The following is a 25,640-nucleotide window of genomic DNA, read 5'->3' as shown; positions in this document are numbered from 1 at the left end:
TCCCAGTGCACCAGCTCCGAGCATCCTGTATCCTGCATCGAACCTAGACTGGCGATTCGTTTCTTATATGATACTATACACATTTCAATGCCATTCTCCCAAATCATCCCACCTTCTCCCCCTCCCGAATTTAGAAAGATGGTAACGATAACCCTGTATGCAAGACAGCAAAAGAGACACAGATGTATAGAACAGTCTTTTGGACTCTTGATGGATGTTTTTAAAAGAATATCACTATTTGATATGTTGAATGACCTTAAATATGCTCATTCATTATGTAAAGTCAAATGAACTGTGAAAACTTTTAACTGAAGGAAATATATCCTTGTAATTTTTATCTCTGCATGTGTTCTAATGTTAAAATACATATTTTGTTCTTAGCAAAATGTGGATTTTATATATATATATACATATATATATATATTTAAAGCTGAATGGAAGATTTATGAAAGTGCCTAATAAGTTTCTTTCATTGTTGCAGGTCACTGATATGATGCTTCAGGACAAACCCTATCCTGATTGGGGAAAATCTGCAAGAGCTTTCTGGAAGAAAGGAAATGTTAGGATCATTTTATTCTGGTAAGAGACTGTTTCATTTGTTGACTGTGTCTTGCCTCATTCACAAAGGACTTGAGTTGCATCTAGTTTTCTTTAAATATATAGAATTCTATTTAGAGAGGCATTTCTAGTAGACACTATGCTCCATCATTAAAATGATGAAAACCATTATCCTAACTAATCACTTTTTGTCTACACATTGTTGCATATACCCATTTACAAGAGATACATTTACTAATACAGTAAAGCAAATGAGATTTTATCAGAGGTAAGTAGGTTTTTGACTCAGTAAAAATAAGCTAGAATTTTCAATGAAATCTGATATGAAATTCAGTCCAGCATATTTGACAGGATATAATTTTGCTTTGACGAAATCATACAGGGAGGGAAATTCGCTACAGACCACATCTGGCTCATTGGCACTTCTTTATGTAATTTCCTTTAGTTGTCCAGCCCAATTATTGCAATGAGAAAACAATCCATGTATTATAGAACTTTGTTTTTTGGCGGAGTCAATGTTATTTATATATATTTGAACAAGCTTAGATAGAAGTGGTAGGAATACAGAAACAGCAAAAGGGCATTTCACCAGGCTGTGTGACACTGCACAAGCACAGGGATTCAACCTGATGTGTGAAAAGTTATCTACTCTGACACTCAGAAGCTTTGTAATTGATGATAATTTTAACTTCATAAATTGCATAAAGTACATATTGTTTACCTGCATTTCAAAAGGAAAAAATCTCTTTATTCTTGGATTTAATTCAGAGATTTTATTTTATTTTTTCATGTACAGACTCCAAAAATCATGGTCACTAAGTACTTGGAAGAAAGTATACACTCTAAGCTATCTTTATGCTTTAGCAATATTACTAAATATTTCTTTAGATATATAGTATTTTGAATTCAATTATTAAGACTCTTGAGGGTCCCTTGGACTGCAAGGAGATCCAACCAGTCCATTCTGAAGGAGATCAGCCCTGGGCTTTCTTTGGAAGGACTGATGCTAAAGCTGAAACTCCAGTACTTTGGCCACCTCATGTGAAGAGTTGACTCATTGGAAAAGACTCTGATGCTGGGAGGGATTGGGGGCAGGAGGAGAAAGGGACGACAGAGGATGAGATGGCTGGATGGCATCACCAGTTCGATGGAAGTGAGTCTGAGTGATCTCCAGGAGTTGGTGATGGACAGGGAGGCCTGGGGTGCTGCGATTCATGGGGTCGCAAAGAGTCGGACATGACTGAGTGACTGAACTGAACTGAACTGAATTAGCAAGTAAACAAAAATAGATTTTTTACTACTATAAAAATGAATATGATTTTGTAGATGTTTATTCACAACTTGTCTCTATGAGTCAAGTGTGGCCTACTTTTATGATGCATTTAACTTTATATCTTTTCCTACTTGTAAGCTCCCCATGTAGCTTGACCAGATAATATATACTATAATAATTATAGCATGTATTTACTGAAGGTATGTTTTGCTCCAGTCTCTGTGCTGAGTATTTACTCATTTCATCCTGATAACCCTGTAAGTAAGTGTTACTACTATAAGTATAGGTCTCTGACTTTAAGGCTCCAATTCTTAATCTTTACACTAGACTATCTCTAGAAAAACCAAGGATACATTGGTGTACAAATTCCAAATGACTATCCTTAATCATTATTTAGGTATTGGTGCTAAATAAGAGTGTGAAATTCTGGAAGATCATTCTACCCTATAGAATTCTGTGCAAGGGTTTTAAGAATCATGATTTAAAAGAAGATAAACTCTAATATTGAAAGTGTTTATGGGCTATGTCTCTTTTAAAATATCCATTTACTGTGGAGGATTTCCCTGGCAGTCCAGTGGTTAAGACTTGGTGCTCCCATTGTAGGGCATATGGGTTCAATCCCTGGTCAAGGAACTAAGATCCCACATGCCCCTTGGAGTGGCCAAAAATAAATAACTAAGATAGTCATTTTTTTAATCCATTTACTATATTTACAGATTTTTTGTATTATTTAATGTATCTTCAAAGACTGCAGGCTGCAGTCGCAAGAGTCAGACACAACTAAGCAACTAACGCACACTTTGTTTATTAGATAATATATTTGAGAGATGATTTTTCATTGTTATATTTCAGAGCATGGAGAGCATAAAACAATTGGAGGAAAATTTAAATACCACTTTGAACATATTTTTTCCTATTTTATCCATTACATATAGTCAGATTATCTTGACAACAGTATTCATGGTTTTAAGAAAAGGAAAATCTGATGTAAAAAGGTGAATAAGGAAATTATGTGGGAAGCAAAGAAATCTCTTTTTTTGTTTCTACTTTTCAGATAAAAGGAATTTAGCAAGTATAAAGAACATTTGTTTTTTTAGCTCTAGGAGATAAAAATATAGAAATCATTGGCAAGGTTTTAAATGAAATAAAAGATAGTATTTACATACTCTGTGTTACCCATTCAAAAAGAGTTTTGTGGGTTTTTTGTTTTTTTTTTGCTTTTTCCCCAGTTAAGGAGAGATGAATTTATGTAAAGAAAAGAAATCTGTAGTAAAGAAATTTTGCAAAGGAAAGCCTTTATAAGTTGCAGTGTGATTGTGTGCCAGAGTTTAAACATTACAACATGCAATTATGCTGTTGTAAACTTACCTTTTACCTATATGTAGCTGCTTAACTCACATTTCTGAGTCTGTGAGAAAGTATTTCATTTGCAACTATGTGGCTAAGTTCTTCCTTAATTCTTAGTAATAGATGTTTCTACACCGGAGGAAATGGTTCTTCTTTCTTTCAGTAAATGTGCAAAGGTACATTTCATGGGCCTTTAAGCCTTGGAGGAGATTCAACTGTGGTAGGTTTGAAAATACTAAATGCAAAAGGACAGACTATAGAACTACCCTTCCAAAGCCCCATTCCCAGGCCTTTTGTTAACAACAAAGAATAAAAATTTAAAATCTAAATCCTAAATTAATGCTGTAATGCGTCTGTGATCAGTTGTGTCTGATCTTTGCAACCTCATGGACTGTAGCCTTCCAGGCTTCTCTGTCCATGGAATTCTCCAGGCAAGAATACTGCGGTGGATAGCCATTCCCTGATCCAGGGGATCTTCCTGTTCCAGAATCGAACCCGAGTCTACTGCATTGCAGGATAATTCTTTATGTCTCAGCCACCAGGGAAGCCCCAAGTTAATGCCACATACTGTTCTATTTTCCAGAGGGACATCCAAAGCCTATTTTCACTCACCTGTATCTGAAGTGAATGTATGCATACACATGGACATAAAATAACAAGTAGTATAATATTTATGTCAGCATCTATCTCACTGCTTTATTTACTCTCTGGAGACACAATTTATATGCTTTTGAGGGAAAACATGTCACAAATATATTTCCCAAAGTCTTATATTAAAAAATAAGGGAGGACACTCTTCTGAAATTTGTAGGAGAATCAGTGGAAGAAGAAATTGGGAGAGCTGGTGGGTCATTCAGGCTTCACAGATACTTCAGTTCCTTGCCCTGGAGACACATTAAGAGGATTGCACTTTTCTGCACCCTCTGATCACATGACTTGTTTTGACCAGTTAAAATGTGAGTGGAAGAGACATGGGTTACCTCTAAGTAGAAGCATTTAATTGCCAATGAGAAGCATTGAAAATGGCTCCTTTCTTGGTAGCCACTGTTAGAGTTTGTGTCTAGCTGAAGCCCTTGTCATTCAGGCTCCATGAAAGACCAGAATAGAGCCAGCATCCTTAAAAACACATGTAGTGTAAGCGAGGAATCAGTTCAGTTCAGTTCAGTTCAGTCACTCAGTCGTGTCTGACTCTGCGACCCCATGAGTCGCAGTGAGGAATAAGTCTTTGTAAATGTTAAGCCATTGAGATTTGGGGATGTTTGATAGGGCAACAAAAACCAGCCTGTCCTGATGTACCCTAAAAAGTGGAGTGCTGTCACAGCAGAAAGTGAAAATTTTTATCTTTTAAGGGCTAGACAGAAAATGGCAAGGAAACCAATGATGGAGGCTAGAAAGATGGCAGGGCAGATGTTATAGTGCCAAAGCATTTGGTAAAAACTGTGGCCTGTGATTAATTAGATGCTTAGACTTGGAAAGCATAGTGTATGGCTGTGTGTGTCTGGGTATAAACGACCTCTTCCATCCTACTCTGTTGCATAGAAGAGATTGCATTTCATTTGTTCTGTATTTGATGATTCAGTTCAGTTCAGTCACTCAGTCGTGTCCATCTCTTTCAACTCCATGGACTGTAGCATGCCAGGCTTCCCTATCACCAACTCCTGGAGTTTGCTCAAACTCATATCCATCCAGTTGGTGATGTCATGCAACCATCTCATCCTCTGTCATCCCCTTCTCCTGCCTTCAATCTTTCCCAGCACTAGGATCTTTTCCAATGAATCAGTTTTTCACATCAGGTGGCCCAAGTTTTGGAGTTTCAGCTTCAGCATCAGTCTTTCCAATGAATATTCAGGACTGATTTCCTTTAGGACTGATTGGTTGGATCTCCTTGCAGTCCAAGGGACTCTCAAGAGTTTTCTCCAACACCACAGTTCAAAAGCATCAATTCTCTGGTGCTCATCTTTCTTTGTAGTCCTACTCTCACATCCATACATGACTACTGGAAAAAACATAGCTTTGACTAAATGGACCTTTGTTGGCAAAGTAACATCTTTGCTTTTTAATATGCTGTCTAGGTTGGTCAAAACTTTTCTTCCAAGGAGCAAGTGTCTTTTAATTTCATGGCTGCAGTCACCATCTGCAGTGATTTGGGAGCCCAAAAAAATAGTCTCTTCCTGTTTCCATCATTTCCCATTTATTTGCCATGAATTGATGGGACTGGATGCCATGATCTTAGCTTTTTGAAGGTTGAGTGTTAAACTAACTTTTTCACTTTATATATTTTTTAAAAGTACTTTGTCTAGTGCCCTTATGGTTTGGGCTGGCAACTTTTGATCATGATTATTTTTATTCTTGACTGAGAAACAAATGAGCTGATGCTGGTTTTTCTACTTTGAGTATTATGGTTATTACTCAAGTCTAACAAGGTTATTAGGAGAAGGCAATGGCACCCCACTCCAGTACTCTTGCCTGGAAAATCCCATGGACGGAGGAGCCTGGAAGGCTGCAGTCCTTGGGGTCGCTGAGGGTCAGACACGACTGAGCGACTTCACTTTCACACATTGGAGAAGGAAATGGCAACCCACTCCAGTGTTCTTGCCTGGAGAATCCCAGGGATGGGGGAGCCTGGTGGGCTGCCATCTATGGGGTCTCACAGAGTCGGACACGACTGAAGTGACTTAGCAGCAGAAACAAGGTTATTTGACCAGACAAGAGCTAATCAAGAAATGATTATTGTCTTAATATATATGTGTGGGAGAGTAACGTGATAACAATAATAATAAATGAAATAAAGTAATAAAAGGACTGGAGAATTGGGGAAATATCAGTCAGAAGGGTTTTAGTAATAGCTTTACTAATATCCAGATGTATGTCCTATATTTCTACTTTGATTTTCCATTTTCTTTTCTGTAAAAGGGATGTTTGTTGTTTCGTGCAGTCCTTTTCAGCTCTGCAATGCTATTTTCTATTGTAAGATTAAGGTGTTAGAGAGTAATTCTGTCTGCTTTACTCCAGAGAGCAGAATGTGGACTGCTATAGTCTGAATGTTTGCATCCCTCCAAAATTCCTATGTTGAACTCTCGATGCCCTGTGTGATGGTGGGACCTCTGGGAGGTGCTTAGGTGGTGATGGTGGTGCCTGTAGAAATGTGACTAGTGCATTTATAAAAAAAGACCATAGCCCGTTCTACCATGTGAGGGCACATTGAGAAGGCACCAGTTATATTAGGAAGGAGGGTCTCACCAAACTTGACCATGCTGATACCTTCATCTTGGACTTCAGGCCTCCAGAATTGTGAGAAATAAATGCCTGGTGATATGTGTCACCCAGTGTGTGATATTTTGCCATTGCAGCCCAAATGGACTAAGATATGAGTCAATGAGTACGTCCCACGAAACAGATTTAGGTCCAAGTATGAAAGAATGCCCTAATAACATGAGTCTCTGAGTGCTGAATGAGCCTGCCTGATGTACTGCTAAATTCCCCTTCAGTGGAAGTATTCCTGCTAAGACTACTACATAATCCTTCAGGGATGCTATACAGGATTTTCACATTGAATGAGAAAAAAGGTAAATCACTTAAAATTTTCATCAAACTTCAAGATTCTCTGACTCTACATTTTTAACTAGAAAAGGACTGCATATTGATTTTTAATAGAGAGGATACTAATTATAATTTAATATGTTCTGTATAATTCCATCATCATTATAGCAAAATTTTTGCAGTAGACAATAATTCATGAAAGGTTCCAGGGGCAACTAGAGTATGCACAGATTTTTTGCCTCACTTCCCAAGTAATAAATGAGCCCATATCTTCTCTCGGATGGATTTTGTCTTTTTGCCTTCAGCCTTCCTTCCACCTCAGCATGCCTCCTTATGCAGTTGTCTGTCTTTAATTAAAAGCTGCCTCTGTGAGGAAAAGCAGAACATGTTTAGCCCAGGTCATGTAAGTGTACCTATTGAATCAATCACCTTCACTTTTTACACTACACTAAGTTAACAGGCTCCATTTAAATCTGGCTACTTCACAGATCCAAGCATATCCAAGGATATGCTTCACCTGGTTTTCTTGCTAAATGTTGAGTTTCCTACTGCTGAATAAATAGATGATTGATGTTGCATTACTGTTTTGTCAGACTGATGTGTTATATTACTTGGTGATTTTCATGTAAAAAGTAAATTTTATATTTATGCCTTAGGGATTTAACTCTCAATCATATATTTATGCCTGGGCATTAATACCCATGCCCTTCAAGACATAATTTTGCTGAATTAAAAAAAAGTCTTCTTTTCATTAACTTATTTAAGTAAATACTTAAGCACTGGGTACAATATGGTTAGAAGTGGTTAGAAGCACAACTGGAGCAGGTTGCCTGACTTTCCATCCTGGCTTTATTACTTACCATTGCGTGTCAGTTGTTACTATTTTGCTTTACCTGGTATTATGGTATGTTATGGAAACAATGGCAGCTTTTATTTTCTTGGGCTCCAAAATCACTGAGGATGCTGACTGCAGCCATGAAATTAAAAGACGCTTGCTCCTTGGAAGAAGTTATGACACATCTATGTATGCTCAGTTGCTCAGTCGTGTCTGACTCTTTGAGATCCCATGGACTGTAGTCCACAGGCTCCTCTGTCCATGGAATTTTCCAGGCAAGAATACTGGAGTGGGTTGCCATTTATTTCTCCAAAGAAAAACCTAGACAGCGTATTAAAAAGCAGAGACATCATGCTGCTGACAAAGGTCCCTATAGACAAAGCTATGGTTTTTCCGGTAGTCATGTATGGATGTGAGAGTTGGACCATAAAGAAAGCTGAGTGCCCAAAACTGATGCTTTCAAATTGTGAGCTTGAGAAGACTCTTGAGAGTCCTTTGGAAAGCAATGAGATGAAACCAGTCTATCCTGAAAAAAATCACCCTGAATATTCACTGGAAGGACTGATGCTGAAACTGAAGCTACAATACTTTGGCCACCTAATGCAAACTGGTGACTCATTGGAAAAGACCTTGATGCTGGGAAGGATTGAGGGCAGGAGGAGAAGGGGATGACAGAGGATGAGATGATTGGATGGCATCACTGACTCAACGGACATGAGTTTGAGCAAACTCAGGGAGATAGTGAAGACAAGGAAGCCTGGTGTGCTGCAGTCCATGGGCTTGAGTTGGACACAACTGAGCAACTGAACAACAGCACAACAGCAGATGTTACAACTGGTATTATGAGCACCAGGTACTCTCTATGATGCTGAGAATACAACTTTGAAAGCAAAAATAAGGACCCTGATAGCATAATGTTCTGTCCTGTGAGAAATATGGTAGGAGGAGGAAATACCTACCAAGGTGTAAGTGCTGTGATATAGTCTGAGGTGAGCTATAGGGATGGTTTACCTAGGGCTGAGATGTCATCCAGGATAAGGAGTAGCCAGAAACATGATGATTGGTTAGGTATGTGTATTGAGGTCAGGCAGAGGAAGTTCAGGGTACTGTTGAGTGGTTAGGCTTGAGCCACTGAAAAGGTGATTATGGTACTCACTGAGATAGGAGATCCTGGTGGAGGACCAAGTCTTAAGAAGAGGTGTAGTGAATCCAGACTTGAGCATGTTGAACTTGTACTAATTGAGGTGCCTACTATGCAGTTCTCTGTGTGGACGTGAAGCTAAGGAGTGATGTCTGAGACAAAAATACAACTAACATTTGTATTTTGATTTACATCTTTATACTTTTGTAGATGTCATTGTCTACATATATACAGTGTTTGAGTGGGTGTAGAATAAAAAGAGGGCTTCCCAGGTGACGATAGAGGTAAAGAACGGCCTGCCAATGCAGGACTCATAATTCCTGAGTCAGGAAAATATCCTGGAGGAGGGCATGGTAACCCACTCCAGTATTCTTGCCTGGAGAATCCCCTGGATGGAGGAGCGTGACAGGCTACAGTCCATAGGGTCACAGAGTAAGACACAACTGAAGCAGCTTAGTGCACGCACACACACACACATACACACACACACAGAGTGAAAAGATCTGCTAGAATAAACCTGCAGAGCTCTTTTATTTAGGAGCAGGCAGAAGAGGCATCTTCAAAGAAGACAGAAAAAGAGGGGACAAAAAGAATAAAAATTCCCAAAAAGGTGTGTCATGGATTCCAAGAAAAGAGAGAATATCAAGAGACAGTCATGTCAACAGTGAAATGCTGGTGATATATCAAATAAGATCAAAATGCAAAGTGTCAATGAGACTTCACTCTAAAATTACCATCAGTGATGAGCTTGACAAGAATGGTTTTCTGGAATGTCGCTGATAGATTCCAGACTTGTACCTCTCTTGTATCAAGGGTAAACCCATGTTTAGGAGAGGAGGAAAGAGGAACAATGAGGGGATTTAGAAGGTAGGAGAGAAAACTAAAGGAACATTTATATTTAAAAATTAATATTTCCCAGGAGAATTTAATTATAGTTTACTGATTTGGTTATTAATGTATTTGTTTCATCCAGAGCATATTCATTTTCCCCCCAAGAGATAGAGCTCATTTCAAATTATTTGCTGCCCAGATATTGAATGAAAAGCTCTTAAATTCTGTAGTGACAATTTACTGTTTGTTATTCTCATGTTTTAGTAGGAAGATAGAGAATAAATAGTTAATAGAGTTTTAAACTAAAAATCTTTAAAAGTTTAAAGAAATGTATTAAAGTCAAGTGACTCAGTTCTCTCCATATTTCTGCTCAGATTACATTACTTGAGAGCATGACAGCATCTTACTGTGTCCCTAGGACTGTGTTCCTGGTACACAGTAAGCATAATATTCCCTTGTCATGTCGACCACTTTGGTGAGAACTGTCAAATCTAAGATACTCTATGACATTACTGAAAATGTCTTCAGATAGAGGACTTCATTGAAAATGATGAGGATAATTAAAAGTATTTTGACTTTTTGATTAACTGATATGTTTATTAAAAGACTGATAGTACTTAGGAGTTTTTTTCTGAAAAATGTTTAGAAGTTTTTTTTCAGTTTAAAAAAAATCATCTTGGTTACAAATTATGTGCTTTACCTACGCTAAAAAGTCAATTAAAATAGCATGGGATATGTTTCTACAGAGACTTAATATTAGCCACACACTGACCCTGGAAATTTTAAATTTAGGATCTTTCCCTCATCTCTTAAAGGTGAATTAAGTTTGAGGAAAAGGAATTCAATAAATTGGTGTTATCTTACTTACTAGTACTTCCCTCTTACGGGGCTTCCCAGGTGGCACTATGGTAAAGAACCTGCTTGCTGGTGCAGGATAAGTAGGAGATGTGGGTTCTATCACTGAGCTGGGAAGATCCCCGGGAGGAGGGCATGGAAACCCACTCCAGTATTCTTGCCTGGAGAATCCCCTGGATGGAGGAGCGTGACAGGCTACAGTCCATAGGGTCACAGAGTCAGACACAACTGAAGCAGCTTAGCACACATGAATCTCCCTGTTACAGGCTTTTAATTGCTAAGCCCTAGAATAGCAACCCTGAGCCCAGGAACAATTCTTTGATTTATAAATATTTGAAAGAAAATGCCCTTTAATAATTGGTTGGAAATACTGCATAGTTTTTCTGTGTAACAGTTATTGGTAGAACAGAATTATTCCTCTTCAGTTTTAAATTTACTGGTCATATGGAGTACTCCCCTGCGCTGGGAGGCCTAAGTCATACTTATTACTTTTCTAAAGTATAGGTCATGTTTTCTAAGGTCCCTGAGTTCACATATAATAGTATAAATGCACAAAATTAAAATAGAAACAATAAATTCTAGAAGAAAAAAAGCAGCATTTAACCAAGTTTAGTGTCTCAATTCATCTCAGCAGTGTAGGAACCCTTGCCTGTCTTTTCTTTCTTTCTCATGAATGCGCCTCATCCCACTTTCTCTAATAGAATAAAAGTGCAAGTCTTTCATATTAACAAAACTCCAAGTATTTCTATGACTCTACCTATTAGAAAGCCCAAATATTATCTTCACTCTTGCTATTTCCCTAGTAACTATTAGTGGAATATTTTGAGGTATTTATCTTCATCCTGTATACATATTTATATACAAAGTACCACAGTACAAGTGTCTTAAACTGTCTTTGCTAGCATAAAAAAGTCCTCCTTAAAAAAAAGTGTTTGTTTTTGTGGGCTTTGGTCAAAACCTGCCAGTTAGAATTAAAGTTTCCTATTCAGGAGATAATTAGTATTTCAGAAGAGCTGTCAATCTTTGTTTAAATCAATCCCATCATAACTGTCCATCAGCTTTTTGCAGACTGAATGAGACAACAACAAAGTCTCAGTGTCACCAAGTATAGCTGGTTTTTTAGTGCCCATGATTCATTTTGGTTCACATTCAGTGCTGAGATGGGCGAGCCACCAACTCAGTTTCTGTGGCACGTCATTCACTGTTGGGAACTCACAATTGATTGGTTTTCAAACCATGATGGCTGGTAAATAATACTTCAACTTTCTCTGCAAGGCAAATCCTTTACTGTTATCAACTGGAAATGAATCATTGTTTATTTCATGAGCCACTGATCAAAACTAAGGCAGTTAAAGAATACAGGGCAAGGTTCATCCAAGACAAGCTGAGGCCTGTGACAATCCCCACCCATGTGCAGTTTCTTTCTTTCTGAATTCCCCCCAGCAGTTCTGGTTCCTTAATGCCAGCTCTTGTTTTCAGAATATCCTATTCCTACGTTTTCCCCTGCTGGGCAGATCTCCCTGTACCTTCTCTCTTTAGAAGAAGGGATGGATTCATTAACCATGTTAAAGACTGAACTGCTTTGATGCTTGTTGTTGCACCTGGGAAGTTTTCTGATGAAATAGAGATAGAATGTATAGGCAAGTGTCAGATCAGATGAGACTAAGTTTGTTCTCACATGTGTATTTTTAGCCTAAGGTGAAACTGAAAGTTGCTCAGTTATGTCTGACTCTTTGCAATCCCATGGATTTCTCCAGGCCATGGAATTCTCCAGGCCAGAATACAGGAGTGGGTAGCCTTTCCCTTCTCCAGGGAATCTCCCCAACCCAGGGATCAAACCCAGGTCTTCTGCATTGCAGGCAGATTCTTTAACAGCTGAACCATACGGGAAGCCCAAGAATACTGGAGTGGTCAAGTGGGTAGCCTATCCCTTCTCCAGCAGATATTCCCAACCCAGGAATAGATCCAGGGTCTCCTGCATTGCAGGCAGATTCATTACCAACTGAACTATCAGAGAAGCCCTCTATTTAGCCTAAAGGTTAAACAAAATCTGATTATAATGGCTGGGCATATGAGTGACTCACATTTCAGAAACGAAACAAGGACCAGTGTCTACATGTGTAAGCTGGACAAAGCTTTGCTCCAGAGTGATCAATGAAACATGCAAGCTTGTCTCACTCATTTATTCATCAGATGGTAAGGAATCTGCCTACAATGCAGGAGACCAAACCTGGGTTGGGAAGATACCCTGGAGAAGGGAATAGCAACCTATTCCAGTATTCTTGCCTGGATAATTCCATGGACAGAGGAGCCTGGTGGTCTACAGTCCATGGAGTCACAAAGAGTTGGACACGACTGAGTGAATAACACACTGTTGACTGTATTAGGAGTTCTGTTGGGAATGCAACCGTGAACAGGAAACATACATAGCTCTTGTGTCACATGATCTGCTGTCTTTCTTACCAACTAGATTATTGATTGACTAGAAAAAATAAGCAAGTAAAATTATAAATAATGATAAGTTCTAAGAAGAAAACAAATACCAGGTATTGTAACCTTTGCCACTTCTCTCCCTCTTCAGCTCACATTTCTTGAAAGGATTGCCCACATTTACTCTCCGCCTTGGGCTTCCCTGGTGGCTCAGTGGTAAAGAATCTGCCTGCAGCGCAGGAGATTTGGTTCCCATCTCTGGAGGAGGAAATGGCAGCCCACACTAGTATTCTTGCCTGGGAAACCCCATGAATAGAGGAGTCTGGTGGGTATAGTCCATAGGGTCTAAAAGAGTCAGACATGACTGAAGTAACTTAGCATGCATACACTCTCTACCTTTCCATTTGCCAATTACACTGTTATCTCTACTCTTCTTCTACTCCATAGTGGTTTCTTGTCATCAGTTCTCCTGAATTTCAGCTTTTGTCAGATTTATACTGCACAAACTAGCACTGTTTTGGAGGTTAACCAAGCACTTCTGACTTTGGTGGGCCATGTTTTATTTTAAGGTGGTCAATTATGGAAGGACATGGTTGAGAAGTAATATCTTGACTTTTTTAATGTTCTTTGGTTCAAATAAGAAAGGGGAACTTTTGCATATGGGTATTAGACATTATGTTATTTTTCCTAAATATAAAATGTCATTGAAAAAAACTTTATACCAGTATTGTTGTTGTTGTTCAGCTGCTAAGTTGTGCCCATCTCTTTGTGATTCCATGTACTGCAACATGCCAGGCTTCTCTGTTCATTATCTTTCAGAGTGTGCTCAAACTCATGTCCATTGAGTCAGTGATGTCATCTAACCATTCCATATTCTGTTGCCCCCTTCTCCTCCCACCCTCAATCTTTCCCAGAATCAGGATCTTTTCCAATGAGTTGGTTCTTCACATCAGGTGGCCAACGTGATCTTCAGCATCCAATGAATATTCAGGGTTGATTCCCTTTAGCGTTAACTAGTTTGATCTCCTTGCTGTCCAGAGGACTCTCAAGAGTCTTATCCAACACCACAATCTGAAAGCATCAAAGCATCTTTGGGGCTCAGCCTTCTTTATAGTCCAGCTCTCATATCCATACGTGACTACTGGAAAAACCATATATTTGACTATCCTTTTCATTATTATTTAGAATAAGAATGAAACTCCAGAAAAGCACTTCCTCTTCATTTTTTAAATTAGTACATATGTGGTGCATGGTCTCTCACTTTGTACAGGGCCTTGTAGTTTAGTATTTACAAACTTCTGAGTTTTATTTCTTATTTTATTTTATTTTATTTTTTTGTTTCATTTTTCTAATAGGCAAATAGCCTTTTTCCTCTTGGTTTTATTTCTTTATTATTAATTTTTTAAAATATAAATTGCTTTATTTTAATTGGAGACCAATTACTTCACAATATTGTATTGATTTTGCCATACATTGACATGAATCTGCCGTGGGTGTACATGTGTTCCCCATCCTGAACCCCCCTCCCATCTCCCTCCCCATTTCCTCCCTCTGGGTCATCCCAGTGCACCAGCCCCGAGCATCCTGTATCATGCATCAAACCTGGACTGGCAATTCATTTCACATATGATAATATAAATGTTTCAGTGCTATTCTTCCAAATCATCCCACCCTCACCCTCTCCCACAGAGTCCAAAATACTGTTCTATACATCTGCGTCTCTTTTGCTGTCTCACATATAGAGTTATTGTTACCATCTTTCTAAATTCCATATATATTATATGCATTAGTATACTGTATTGGTGTTTTTCTTTCTGGCTTACTTCACTCTGTATAATAGCTTCCAGTTTCATCCACCTCATTAGAACTGATTCAAATGTATTCTTTTTAATGGCTGAGTAATACTCCATTGTGTATATGTTCCACAGCTTTCTTATCCATTCATCTGCTGATGGACATCTAGGTTGCTTCCATGTCCTGGCTATTATAAACAGTGCTGCAGTGAACATTGGGGTACACGTGTCTCCTTCAGTTCTGGTTTCCTTGGTGTGTATACCCAGCAGTGGGATTGCTGGGTCATATGGCAGTTCTATTTCCAGTTTTTTAAGGAATCTCCACACTGTTCTCCACAGTGGCTATACTAGTTTACATTCCCACCAACAGTGTAAGAGGGTTCCCTTTTCTCCACACCCTCTCCAGCATTTATTGCTTGTAGCCTTTTGGATCTCAGCCATTCTGACTGGCGTGAAATGGTACCTCATTGTGGCTTTGATTTGCATTTCTCTGATAATGAGTGATGTTGAGCATCTTTTCATGTGTTTGTTAGCCATCTGTATGTCCTCTTTTGAAGGAATGTCTGTTTAGTTCTTTAGCCCATTTTTTGATTGGGTCGTTTATTTTTCTGGAATTGAGCTGCAGGAGTTGCTTGTATATTTTTGAGATTAATTCTTTGCCAGTTGCTTCATTTGCTATGATTTTCTCCCATTCTGAAGGCTGTCTTTTCACCTTGCTTATAGTTTCCTTTGTTTTGCAGAAGCTTTTAATTTTAATTAGGTCCCATTTGTTTATTTTTGCTTTTATTTCCAATATTCTGGGAGGTGGGTCATAGAGGATCCTGCTGTGATTTATGTCAGAGAGTGTTTTGCCTATGTTCTCCTCTAGGAGTTTTATAGTTTCTGGTCTTACATTTAGATCTTTAATCCATTTTGAGTTTATTTTTGTGTATGGTATTAGAAAGTGTTCTAGTTTCATTCTTTTACAAGTGGTTGACCAGTTATCCCAGCACCGCTTGTTAAAGAGATTTTTTCTCCATTGTATATTTTTGCCTCATTTGTCAAAGATAAGGTGCCCATAGGTGTGTGGGTTTATCTCTGGGCTTTCTATTTTGTTCCATTTATCTTATTTCTGTCTTTGTGCCAGTACCATACTGTCTTGATGACTGTGGCTTTTTAGTAGAGCCTGAAGTCAGGCAGGTTGATTCTTCCAGTTCCATTCTTCTTTCTCAAGATTGCTTTGGCTATTCAATGTTTTTGTATTTCCATACTAATTGTGAAATTATTTGTTCTGCTGCTGCTACTGCTGCTAAGTCGCTTCAGTCGTCTCCGACTCTGTACAACCCCACAGACAGCACCCTATCAGGCTCCCCCGTCCCTGGGATTCTCAAGGTAAGAACACTGGAGTGGGCTGCCATTTCCTTCTCCAATGTATGAAAGTGAAAAGTGAAAGTGAAGTCGCTCAGTTGTGTCTGACTCTTAGCCACCCCATGGACTGCAGCACACCGGGCTCCTCCATCCATGGGATTTTTGAGGCAAGAATACTGAAGTGGGGTGCCATTGCCAGCTCTGTGAAAAATACTGTTGGTACCTTGATAGGGATTGCATTGAATCTATAGATTGCTTTGGGTAGTATGCTCATTTTCACTATATTGATTCTTCCAATCCATGATGGTATATTTCTCCATTTGTGTTCTCTTTGATTTCTTTCACCAGTATTTTATAGTTTTCTATATATAGGTCTTTTGTTTCTTTAGGTAGATATATTCCTAAGTATTTTATTCTTTTTGTTGTAGTGGTGAATGGAATTGTTTCCTTAATTTCTCTTTCTATTTTCTCATTATTAGTGTATAGGAATGCAAGGGATTTCTGTGTGTTGATTTTATTTCCTGCAACTTTACTATATTCATTGATTAGCTCTAGTAATTTTCTGGTGGAGTCTTTAGGGTTTTCTATGTAGAGGATCATGCCATCTGTAAACAGTGAGAGTTTTACTTCTTGTTTTCCAATCTGGATTCCTTTTATTTCTTTTTTCTGCTCTGATTGCTGTGCCAAAACTTCCAAAACTATGTTGAATAGTAGTGGTGAGAGTGGGCACCCTTGTTGTGTTCCTGATTTTAGGGGAAATGCTTTCAATTTTTCACCATTGAGGATAATGTTTGCTGTGGGTTTGTCATATATAGGTTTTATTATGTTGAGGTATGTTCCTTCTATTCCTGCTTTCTGGAGAGTTTTTATCATAAATGGATGTTTAATTTTGTGAAAGGCTTTCTCTGCATCTATTGAGATAATCATATGGTTTTTATTTTTCACTTTGTTAATGTGGTGTATTACATTGATTGATTTGCAGATATTGAAGAATCCTTGCATCCCTGGGATAAAGCCCACTTGGTCATGATGTATGATCTTTTTAATATGTTGTTGGATTCTGTTTGCTAGAATTTTGTTAAGGGTTTTTTCATCCATGTTCATCAGTGATATTGGCCTGTAGTTTTCTTTTTTTATGGCATCTTTGTCAGATTTTGGTATTAGGGTGATGGTGGCCTTGTAGAATGAGTTTGGAAGTTTACCTTCCTCTGCAAATTTCTGGAAGAGTTTGAGTAGAATAGGTGTTAGCTCTTCTCTAAATTTTTGGTAGAATTCAGCTGTGAAGCCATCTTGTCCTGAGCTGTTGTTTGTTGGAAGATTTCTGATTACAGTTTCAGTGTCCTTGCTTGTGATGGGTCTCTTAAGATTTTTATTTCTTCCTGGTTCAGTTTTGGAAAGTTGTACTTTTCTAAGAATTTGTCCATTTCTATCATGTTGTCCATTTTATTGGCATAGAGTTGCTAATAGTAGTCTCTTATGATCCTTTGTATTTCTGTGTTGTCTGTTGTGATTTCTCCATTTTCATTTCTAATTTTATTGATTTGATTTTTCTCCTTTTGTTTCTTGATGAGTCTGGCTAATGGTTTGTCAATTTTATTTATCTTCTCAAATAACCAGTTTTTGGTTTTGTTGATTTTTGCTATGGTCTCTTTTGTTTCTTTTACATTTATTTCTGCCCTAATTTTTAAGATTTCTTTCCTCTACTAACCCTGGAGTTCTTCATTTCTTCCTTTTCTAGTTGCTTTAAATGTAGAGTTAGGTTATTTATTTGACCTTTTTCTTGTTTCTTGAGGTATGCCTGTATTGCTATGAACTTTCCCCTTAGCACTGCTTTTACAGTGTCCCACAGGTTTTGGGTGGTTGTATTTTCATTTTCATTCATTTCTATGCATATTTTGATTTCTTCCATGATTTGTTGGTTATTCAGCAGTGTGTTGTTCAGCCTCCATATGTTGGAATTTTTAATAGTTTGTCTCCTGTAACTGAGATCTAATCTTACTGCATTGTGGTCAGAAAAGATGCTTGGAATGATTTCAGTTTGTTTTGAATTTACCAAGGCTAGATTTATGGCCCAGGATGTGATCTATCCTGGAGAAGTTCCATGTGTGCTTGAGAAAAAGGTGAAATTCATTGTTTTGGGGTGAAATATCCTATAGATATCAATTAGGTCTAACTGGTCTATTGTCTCATTTAAAGTTTGTGTTTCCTTGTTTTCTGTTCTGATCTATCCATAGGTGTGAGTGGGGTATTAAAGTCTCTCACTATTATTGTGTTATTGTTAAGTTCCCCTTTCATACTTGTTAGCATTTGTCTTACATGTTGTGGTGCTCCCATGTTGGGTGCATATATATTTATAATTGTTATATCTTCTTCTTGGATTGATCCTTTGATCATTATGTAGTGTCCTTCTTTGTCTCTTTTCACAGTCTTTGTTTAAAAATCTATTTTATCTGATATAAGTATTGCTACTCCTGCTTTCTTTTGGTCTCTATTTGCATGGAATATCTTTTTCCAGACCTTCACTTTCAGTCTATATGTATACCTTGTTTCGAGGTGGATCTCTTTTAGACAACATATATAAGGGTCTTGTTTTGTATCCATTCAACCAGGCTTTGTCTTTTGGTTGGGGCATTCAACCCATTTACATTTAAGGTAATTATTGATAACTATGATCCCGTTGCCATTTACTTTATTGTTTTGGGTTTGCGTTCATACACCCTTTCTGTGTTTCCCGTCTAGAGAAGATCCTTTAGCATTTGTTGGAGAGCTGGTTTGGTGGAGCTGAATTCTCTCAGCTGTTGCTTGTCTGTAAAGCTTTTGATTTCTCGTTCATATTTGAATGAGATCCTTGCTGGGTACAGTAATCTGGGTTGTAGCTAATTTTCTTTCATCACATTAAGTACATTGCCATTCCCTTCTGGCCTGAAGAGTTTCTAATGAAAGATCAGCTGTTATCCTTATGGGAATCCCCTTGTGTGTTATTCGTTGCTTTTCACTTACTGCTTTTAATATTTGTTCTTTGTGTTTGATCTTTGTTAATTTGATTAATATGTGTCTTGGGTGTTACACTTTGGATTTACCTTGTTTGGGACTCTCTGGGTTTCTTGGACTTGGGTGATTATTTCCTTACCCATTTTCGGGAACTTCTCAACTATTATCTCCTCAAGCATTTTCTCATGGTCTTGATTTTTCTCTTCCTATGATTCGAATGTTGGGGCGTTTAACATTGTCCCAAAGGTCTCTGAAATTGTCCTCATTTCTTTTCATTCATTTCCCCCTTTTTAACTCTGTTTCATTTTTTCTATCATTCTATCTTCTACCTCATTTATCCTATCTTCTGCCTCTGTTATTCTACTGTTGGTTCCCTCCAGGGTTTTTTTAAATCTCATCTATTGCATTATTCATTATATATTGACTCTTTTTCATTTCTTCTCAGTTCAGTTCAGTCCAGTCACTCAGTCGTGTCCGACTCTTTGCGACCTCATTAATTGCAGCACGCCAGGCCTCCCTGTCCATAACCATCTTCCAGAGTTCACTCAGACTCACATCCATCAAGTTGATTATGCCATCCAGCCATCTCATCCTCTGTTGTCCCCTTCTCCTCCTGTTCCCAATCCCTCCCAACATCAGAGTCTTTTACAATGAGTCCACTCTTCACATGAGGTTGCCAAAGTATTGGAGTTTCAGCTTTAGCATCAGTCCTTCCAAAGAACACCCAGGACTGATCTCCTTTAGAAGGGACTGGTTGGATCTCCTTACAGTCCAAGGGACTCTCAAGAGTCTTCTCCAATACCACAGTTCAAAAGCATTAATTCTTCGGTGCTCAGCTTTCCTCACAGTCCAACTCTCACATCCATACATGACCACTGGAAAAACCATAGTCTTGACTAGTTGGAACTTTATTGGCAAAGTAATTTCTCTGCTTTTGAATATGCTATCTAGGTTGGTCATAACTTTCCTTCCAAGGAGTAAGCATCTTTTAATTTCATGGCTGCAATCACCATCTACAGTGATTTTGGAGCCCCAAAAAATAAAGTTTGACACTGTTTCCACTGTTTCCCCATCTATTTCCTATGAAGTGATGGGACCAGATGCCATGATCTTCATTTTCTGAATGTTGAGCTTTAAGCCAACTTTTTCACTCTCCTCTTTCACTTTCATCAAGAGATTTTTTAGTTCCTCCTCACTTTCTGCCATAAGGGTGGTGTCATCTGCATATCTGAGGTTATTGATATTTCTCCCAGCAAACTTGATTCCAGCTTGTGCTTCTTCCAGCCCAGCGTTTCTCATGATGTACTCTGGATATAAGTTAAATAAGCAGGGTGACAATATACTGCCCTTGACGTACTCCTTTTCATATTTGGAACCAGTCTGTTGTTCCCTGTCCTGTTCTAACTGTTGGTTCCTGACCTGTGTATAGGTTTCTCAAAAAGCAGGTCAGGTGGTCTGATATTCCCATCTCTTTCAGCATTTTCCACAGTTTATTGTGATCCACGCAGTCAAAGGCTTTGGCAAAGTCAATAAAGAAGAAGTAGATGTTTTTCTGGAACTCTCTTGCTTTTTCGATGATCCAATGGATGTTGGCAATTTGATTTCTGGTTCCTCTGCCTTTTCTAAATCCAGCTTGAATGTCTGGAAGTTCACGGTTCACGTATTGCTGAAGACACTCCTGGAGAATTTTGACCATTACTTTACTAGCATGTGAGATGAGTGCAATTGTGCAGTAGTTTGAGCATTCTTTTACATTGCCTTTCTTTGGGATTGGAATGAAAACTGACCTTTTCCAGTCCTGTGGCCACTGCTGAGTTTTCCAAATTTGCTGGCACATTGAGTGCAGCACTTTCACAGCATTATCTTTCAGGATTTGAAATAGCTCAACTGGAATTCCATCACCACCACTACCTTTGTTCATAGTGATGCTTTCTAAGGCCCACTTGACTTCACATTCCAGGATGTCTGGCTTTAGGTGAGTGATCACACCATCATGATTATCCGGACCTTGAAGATCTTTTTTGTACAGTTCTTCTGTGTATTCTTGCCACCTCTTCTTAATATCTTCTGCTTCTGTTAGTTCCATACCATTTCTGTCCTTATCGAGCCCATCTTTGCATGAAATGTTCCCTTGATATCTCTAATTTTCTTGAAGAGATCTCTAATCTTTCCCATTCTGTTGTTTTCCTCTATTTCTTTGCATTGATCACTGAGGAAGGCTTTCTTATCTCTCCTTGCTCTTCTTTGGAACTCTGCATTCAGATGTGTATATCTTTCCTTTTCTCCTTTGTTTTTTGCTTCTCTTCTTTTCACAGCTATTTGTAGGCCTCTCCAGACAGCCGTTTTACTTTTTTGCATTTCTTTTCCATGGGGATGGTCTTGATCCCTGTCTCCTGTACAATGTCATGAACCTCCTTCCATAGTTCACCAGGCACTCTATCTATCAAATCTAGTGCCTTAAATCTATTTCTCACTTCCACTGTATAATCATAAGGCATTTGATTTAGGTCATATCTAATGGTCTAGTGGTTTTCCCTACTTTCTTCAGTTTAAGTCTGAATTTGGCAATAGGAGTTCATGATCTGAGCCACAGTCAGCTCCTGGTCTTGTTTTTGCTGACTGTATAGAGCTTGTCTATCTTTGGCTACAAAGAATATAATCAATCTGATTTCGGTGTTGACCATCTGGTGATGTCCATGTGTACAGTCTTCTCTTGTGTTGTTGGAAGAGGGTGTTTGCTCTGACCAGTGTGTTCTCTTGCCAAAACTCTATTAGCCTTTGCCCTGCTTCATTCCACATTCCAAGGCCAAATTTGCCTGTTACTCCAGGTGTTTCTTGACTTCCTACTTTTGCATTCCAATCCCCTATAATGAAAAGGACATGTTTTTTGGGTGTTAGTTCTAAAAAGTCTTGTAGGTCTTCTTGAACCGTTCAACTTCAGCTTCTTCAGCATTACTGGTTGGGGCATAGACTTGGATTACTGTGATATTGAATGGTTTGCCTTGGAAACGAACAGAGATCATTCTGTCATTTTTGAGATTGCATCCAAGTATTGCATTTTGGACTCTTTTGTTGACCATGATGGCTACTCCATTTCTTCTAAGGGATTCCTGTCTGCAGTAGTAGATATAATGGTCATCTGATTTAAATTCACCCATTCCAGTCCATTTTAGTTCACTGATTCCTAGAATGTTGACGTTCACTCTTGCCGTCTCCTGTTTGACCACTTCCAATTTGCCTTGATTCACGGGCCTAACATTCCAGGTTCCTATGCAATATTACTCTTGACAGCATTGGACCTTGCTTCTATCACCAGTCACATCCACAGCTGAGTATTGTTTTTGCTTTGGCTCCATCCCTTCATTGTTTCTGGAGTTATTTCTCCACTGATCTCCAGTAGCATATTGGGCACCTACTGACCTGGGGAGTTCCTCTTTGAGGATCCTATCATTTTGCCTTTTCATACTGTTCATGGCATTCTAAAGGCAAGAATTCTGAAGTGGTTTGCCATTCCCTTCTTCAGTGGACCACAATCTGTCAGACCTCTCCACCATGACCCAGCCATCTTGGGTGGCCCCACACAGCATAGCTTAGTTTCATTGAGTTAGACAAGGCTGTGGTCCGTGTGATTAGATTGGCTAGTAAGATGGTAGGTATTGTGAGAGGGCATCAGAGGGAAGACACCCTGAAACCAAATCACAGACAACTATTCAATCTAATCGCATGGACCACAGCCTTGTCTAACTCAATTTATTTCTTCTGGGTCCTTGTTAAACCTTTCTTGCATCTTCTCAATTTTTTTCTCCAGGCTATTTATCTGTAACTCCATTTTGTTCTCAAGATTTTGGATCATTTTTACTATCATTATTCAGAATTCTTCATCAGGTAGATTTCCTGTCTCTTCCTCTTTTGTTTGGTTTGGTGGGCATTTATCCTGTTCCTTTACCTGCTGGGTATTCCTCTGTCTCTTCATCTTGTTTATATTGCTGAGTTTGGGGTGGCCTTTCTGTATCCTGGCAGTTTGTGGTTCCTCTTTATTGTGGAGTTTCCTTGCTATGGGTGGGGTGGGGGGGTTTGGACAGGTGGCTTGTCAAGGTTTCCTGGTTAGGGAAGCTTGTGTCAGTGTTCTGGTGGGTGGAGCTGAATTTCTTCTCTCTGGAGTGCAATGAAGTGTCCCGTAATGAGTTTTGAGATGTCAGTGCATTTGGTGTGACTTTGGGCAGACTGTCTATTGAAACTCCGGGCTGTGTTCCTATGTTGCTGGAGAATTTGCATGGTATGTCTTGCTCTGGAACTTGTTGGCCCTTGGGTGGTACTTGGTTTCAGTGTAGGTATGGAGGCGTTTGATGAGCTCCTATCGAGTAATGTTCCCTGGATTCAGGAGTTCTCTGGTGTTCTCAGAATTTAGACTTAAGCCTCCTGCCTCTAGTTTTCAGTCTTATTCTTACAGTGGCCTCAAGACTTCTCCATCTCTTTTCGAAGACAATGTGCTGCCTTTCTGGGTGCCTGATGTCCTCTGCCAGCATTCAGAAGTTGTTTTGTGGAATTTACTCAGGGTTCAAATGTTCTTTTGATGAATTTGTGGGGGAGAAAGTGATCTCCCTGTCCTATTCCTCTGCCAGCTTAGAACTGCCTCCACTTCTGAGTTTTATAAATGGAATGAGGGGCTTTCATTTTCAGAGGATGTGTGGTTGGGGAGGAAAGATTTAGGATGCCTGAAAATTTGAAACAAAATATACTTCAAGAGATAAAATAAGAATGTTAAGAGACGTTAGAGGTAGGAGATAGATGTTACGTAGGCATGTACTATAAACCAAATGCCTGTGTCTCTCCGTAATTTTTATGTTGAAACATAATCACCAGTGTGATGGCATTTGGAGGTGAGATCTTTCAGAGGGGATTAGGTCATGAGAGTGGAGGCCTCATGAATGGGGTTAGTGCTTTTAATAAAGAGGCTCCAGATTGCTCCCTCACCTCTTCCACTAAGTAAGGACCCTGCAAGAAGCTGACTGGCATTGAGCCAGGAAGCAGGCTCTTCCCAGACTCTGAATCTGTGGGCGTCTTGATCTTGGATTCTCCAGACTCCAGAACTGTTAGAAATACATTTCTGTTGTTTATAAGCCAGTCTACAGTATTTTGTGATAGGAAACCCACTAAGACAGTATGTCCAACATAAATAATACTTTAAATATTTTGCTGATTTGTATTACAAATCTTATGTTTTTATTTTGAAATATTTATAGCTTACAAAATTGTGAGAATAGTAAAAAGAATTCCTGCATACCTTTAGTCCACTTTCCTCAGCTGACAAATTTTAAAATCATTTGCTTTATCATTCTTTCTCACTTGCTATATAATTAGGTAAGGGTAATATATTGAGATCAGTCCTGGGTGTTCATTGGAAGGACTGATGCTGAGGCTGAAACTCCAATACTTTGGCCACCTCATACAAAGAGTTGACTCATTGGAAAAGACTATGATGTTGGGAGGGATTGGGGGCAGGAGGAGAGGGGAATGACAGATGATGAAATGGCTGGATGACATCACTGACTCAATGGACATGAGTTTGGGTAAACTCCGGGATTTGGTGATGGACAGGGAGGCCTGGCGTGCTGCGATTCATGGGGTCGCAAAGAGTTGGACATGACTGTACGAATGTATTGATATTAATTTCCTGATTTGAACAGTTAGACAATATTCATGTTAGAGAATGTCCTTCTTTCAGGAAAGGACAAGTACTCTATTGTATTTCCTAAAACTATTTTCTTTTAAGAAAGAGTAATATTTTATTTCCTAAAACAAGGATATTTTCTCATACATTTCAGGTGTCAAAATCAGAAAATTAACATTGATACAATATTTTATTTATAGACCTTATTCCAAATTCACCAATAGTCTCAATAATGTCCTTTATATGAAGAGAGAGAGTGGGAGATAAAAAAAATTAAAAGATTGTTTTGTTTTCACCTGGTTTTCTGGTTTAGTACTCATTACAGAAATATGCAATATATTTATTTGTCAAACCTCTTTAGAATTCTTTAAATGCATGTTCTTTTATGAGTGCTGAAATAAAATATTTTCATTAATCTTTGAAGATTTATTAGAACTTTTTCAAGATTTGATGAGCTTTAGATAGCACATCACATTATGAATATTTTCTTATAATATGTACATTCAAAAATTGAATGTATTCTTAGTATAACACATTTTCAGTTTGGCTCAGTGAGCTTTTGAGAAGTAAATGCTGCTATCTGCCAATCTTCTTTAAACCTGTCCACATATTTGTTTTATGTAATTCAGAATCAGCAGTACTTTAAGCAAGCATTCAATAAGCTGCTAAAATAGATTCCATGTTGGGCTCAAATTGTAGAAGAGAGAGAAAACTTGTATTGGATTTCAGCTCCCAAGATCCATGCAGTTGATTTGGACAAATCAAAATACAAATACAGTAATTGCAGGTCACATGATATGGTTCATCAACTGAAATTATCTCATGATGACCATGAGTTCCATTTGGAAATAGAACATTACAAAAGAGGATTAAGGTTGTCATGGAAATAGTCCCAGAGGAAATTGAATCTAATTAGGCCCTTGAAGAAAGCAGAAGTCAAGAAGAAGCAGAGAACTAGAACCTTCAGATCATGGAAGATTCAGCAAAAAGAAAAAAAAGAGTACTTGTGAGAAAATTGGAATAGTTAG

General features: G+C 38.5%; 1 protein-coding gene across 1 annotated transcript in view; it reads left to right on the top strand.

Annotated features, from left to right (window-relative positions):
* Positions 1-25,640, top strand: part of LOC120861260 (transmembrane protein 117) — a 584,735-nt gene that overhangs the window by 376,899 nt on the left and 182,196 nt on the right. The window contains exon 5 of the mRNA XM_040236882.1: positions 482-579. Coding sequence (XP_040092816.1) covers positions 482-579 — 98 coding nt within the window. The remainder of the gene's footprint in view (positions 1-481; positions 580-25,640) is intronic.

Source organism: Oryx dammah, unplaced genomic scaffold (assembly GCF_014754425.2).
Source record: "Oryx dammah isolate SB20612 unplaced genomic scaffold, SCBI_Odam_1.1 HiC_scaffold_11232, whole genome shotgun sequence".
NCBI lineage: Eukaryota > Metazoa > Chordata > Mammalia > Artiodactyla > Bovidae > Oryx > Oryx dammah.
This window is presented reverse-complemented; position numbering and strand designations above follow the sequence as displayed.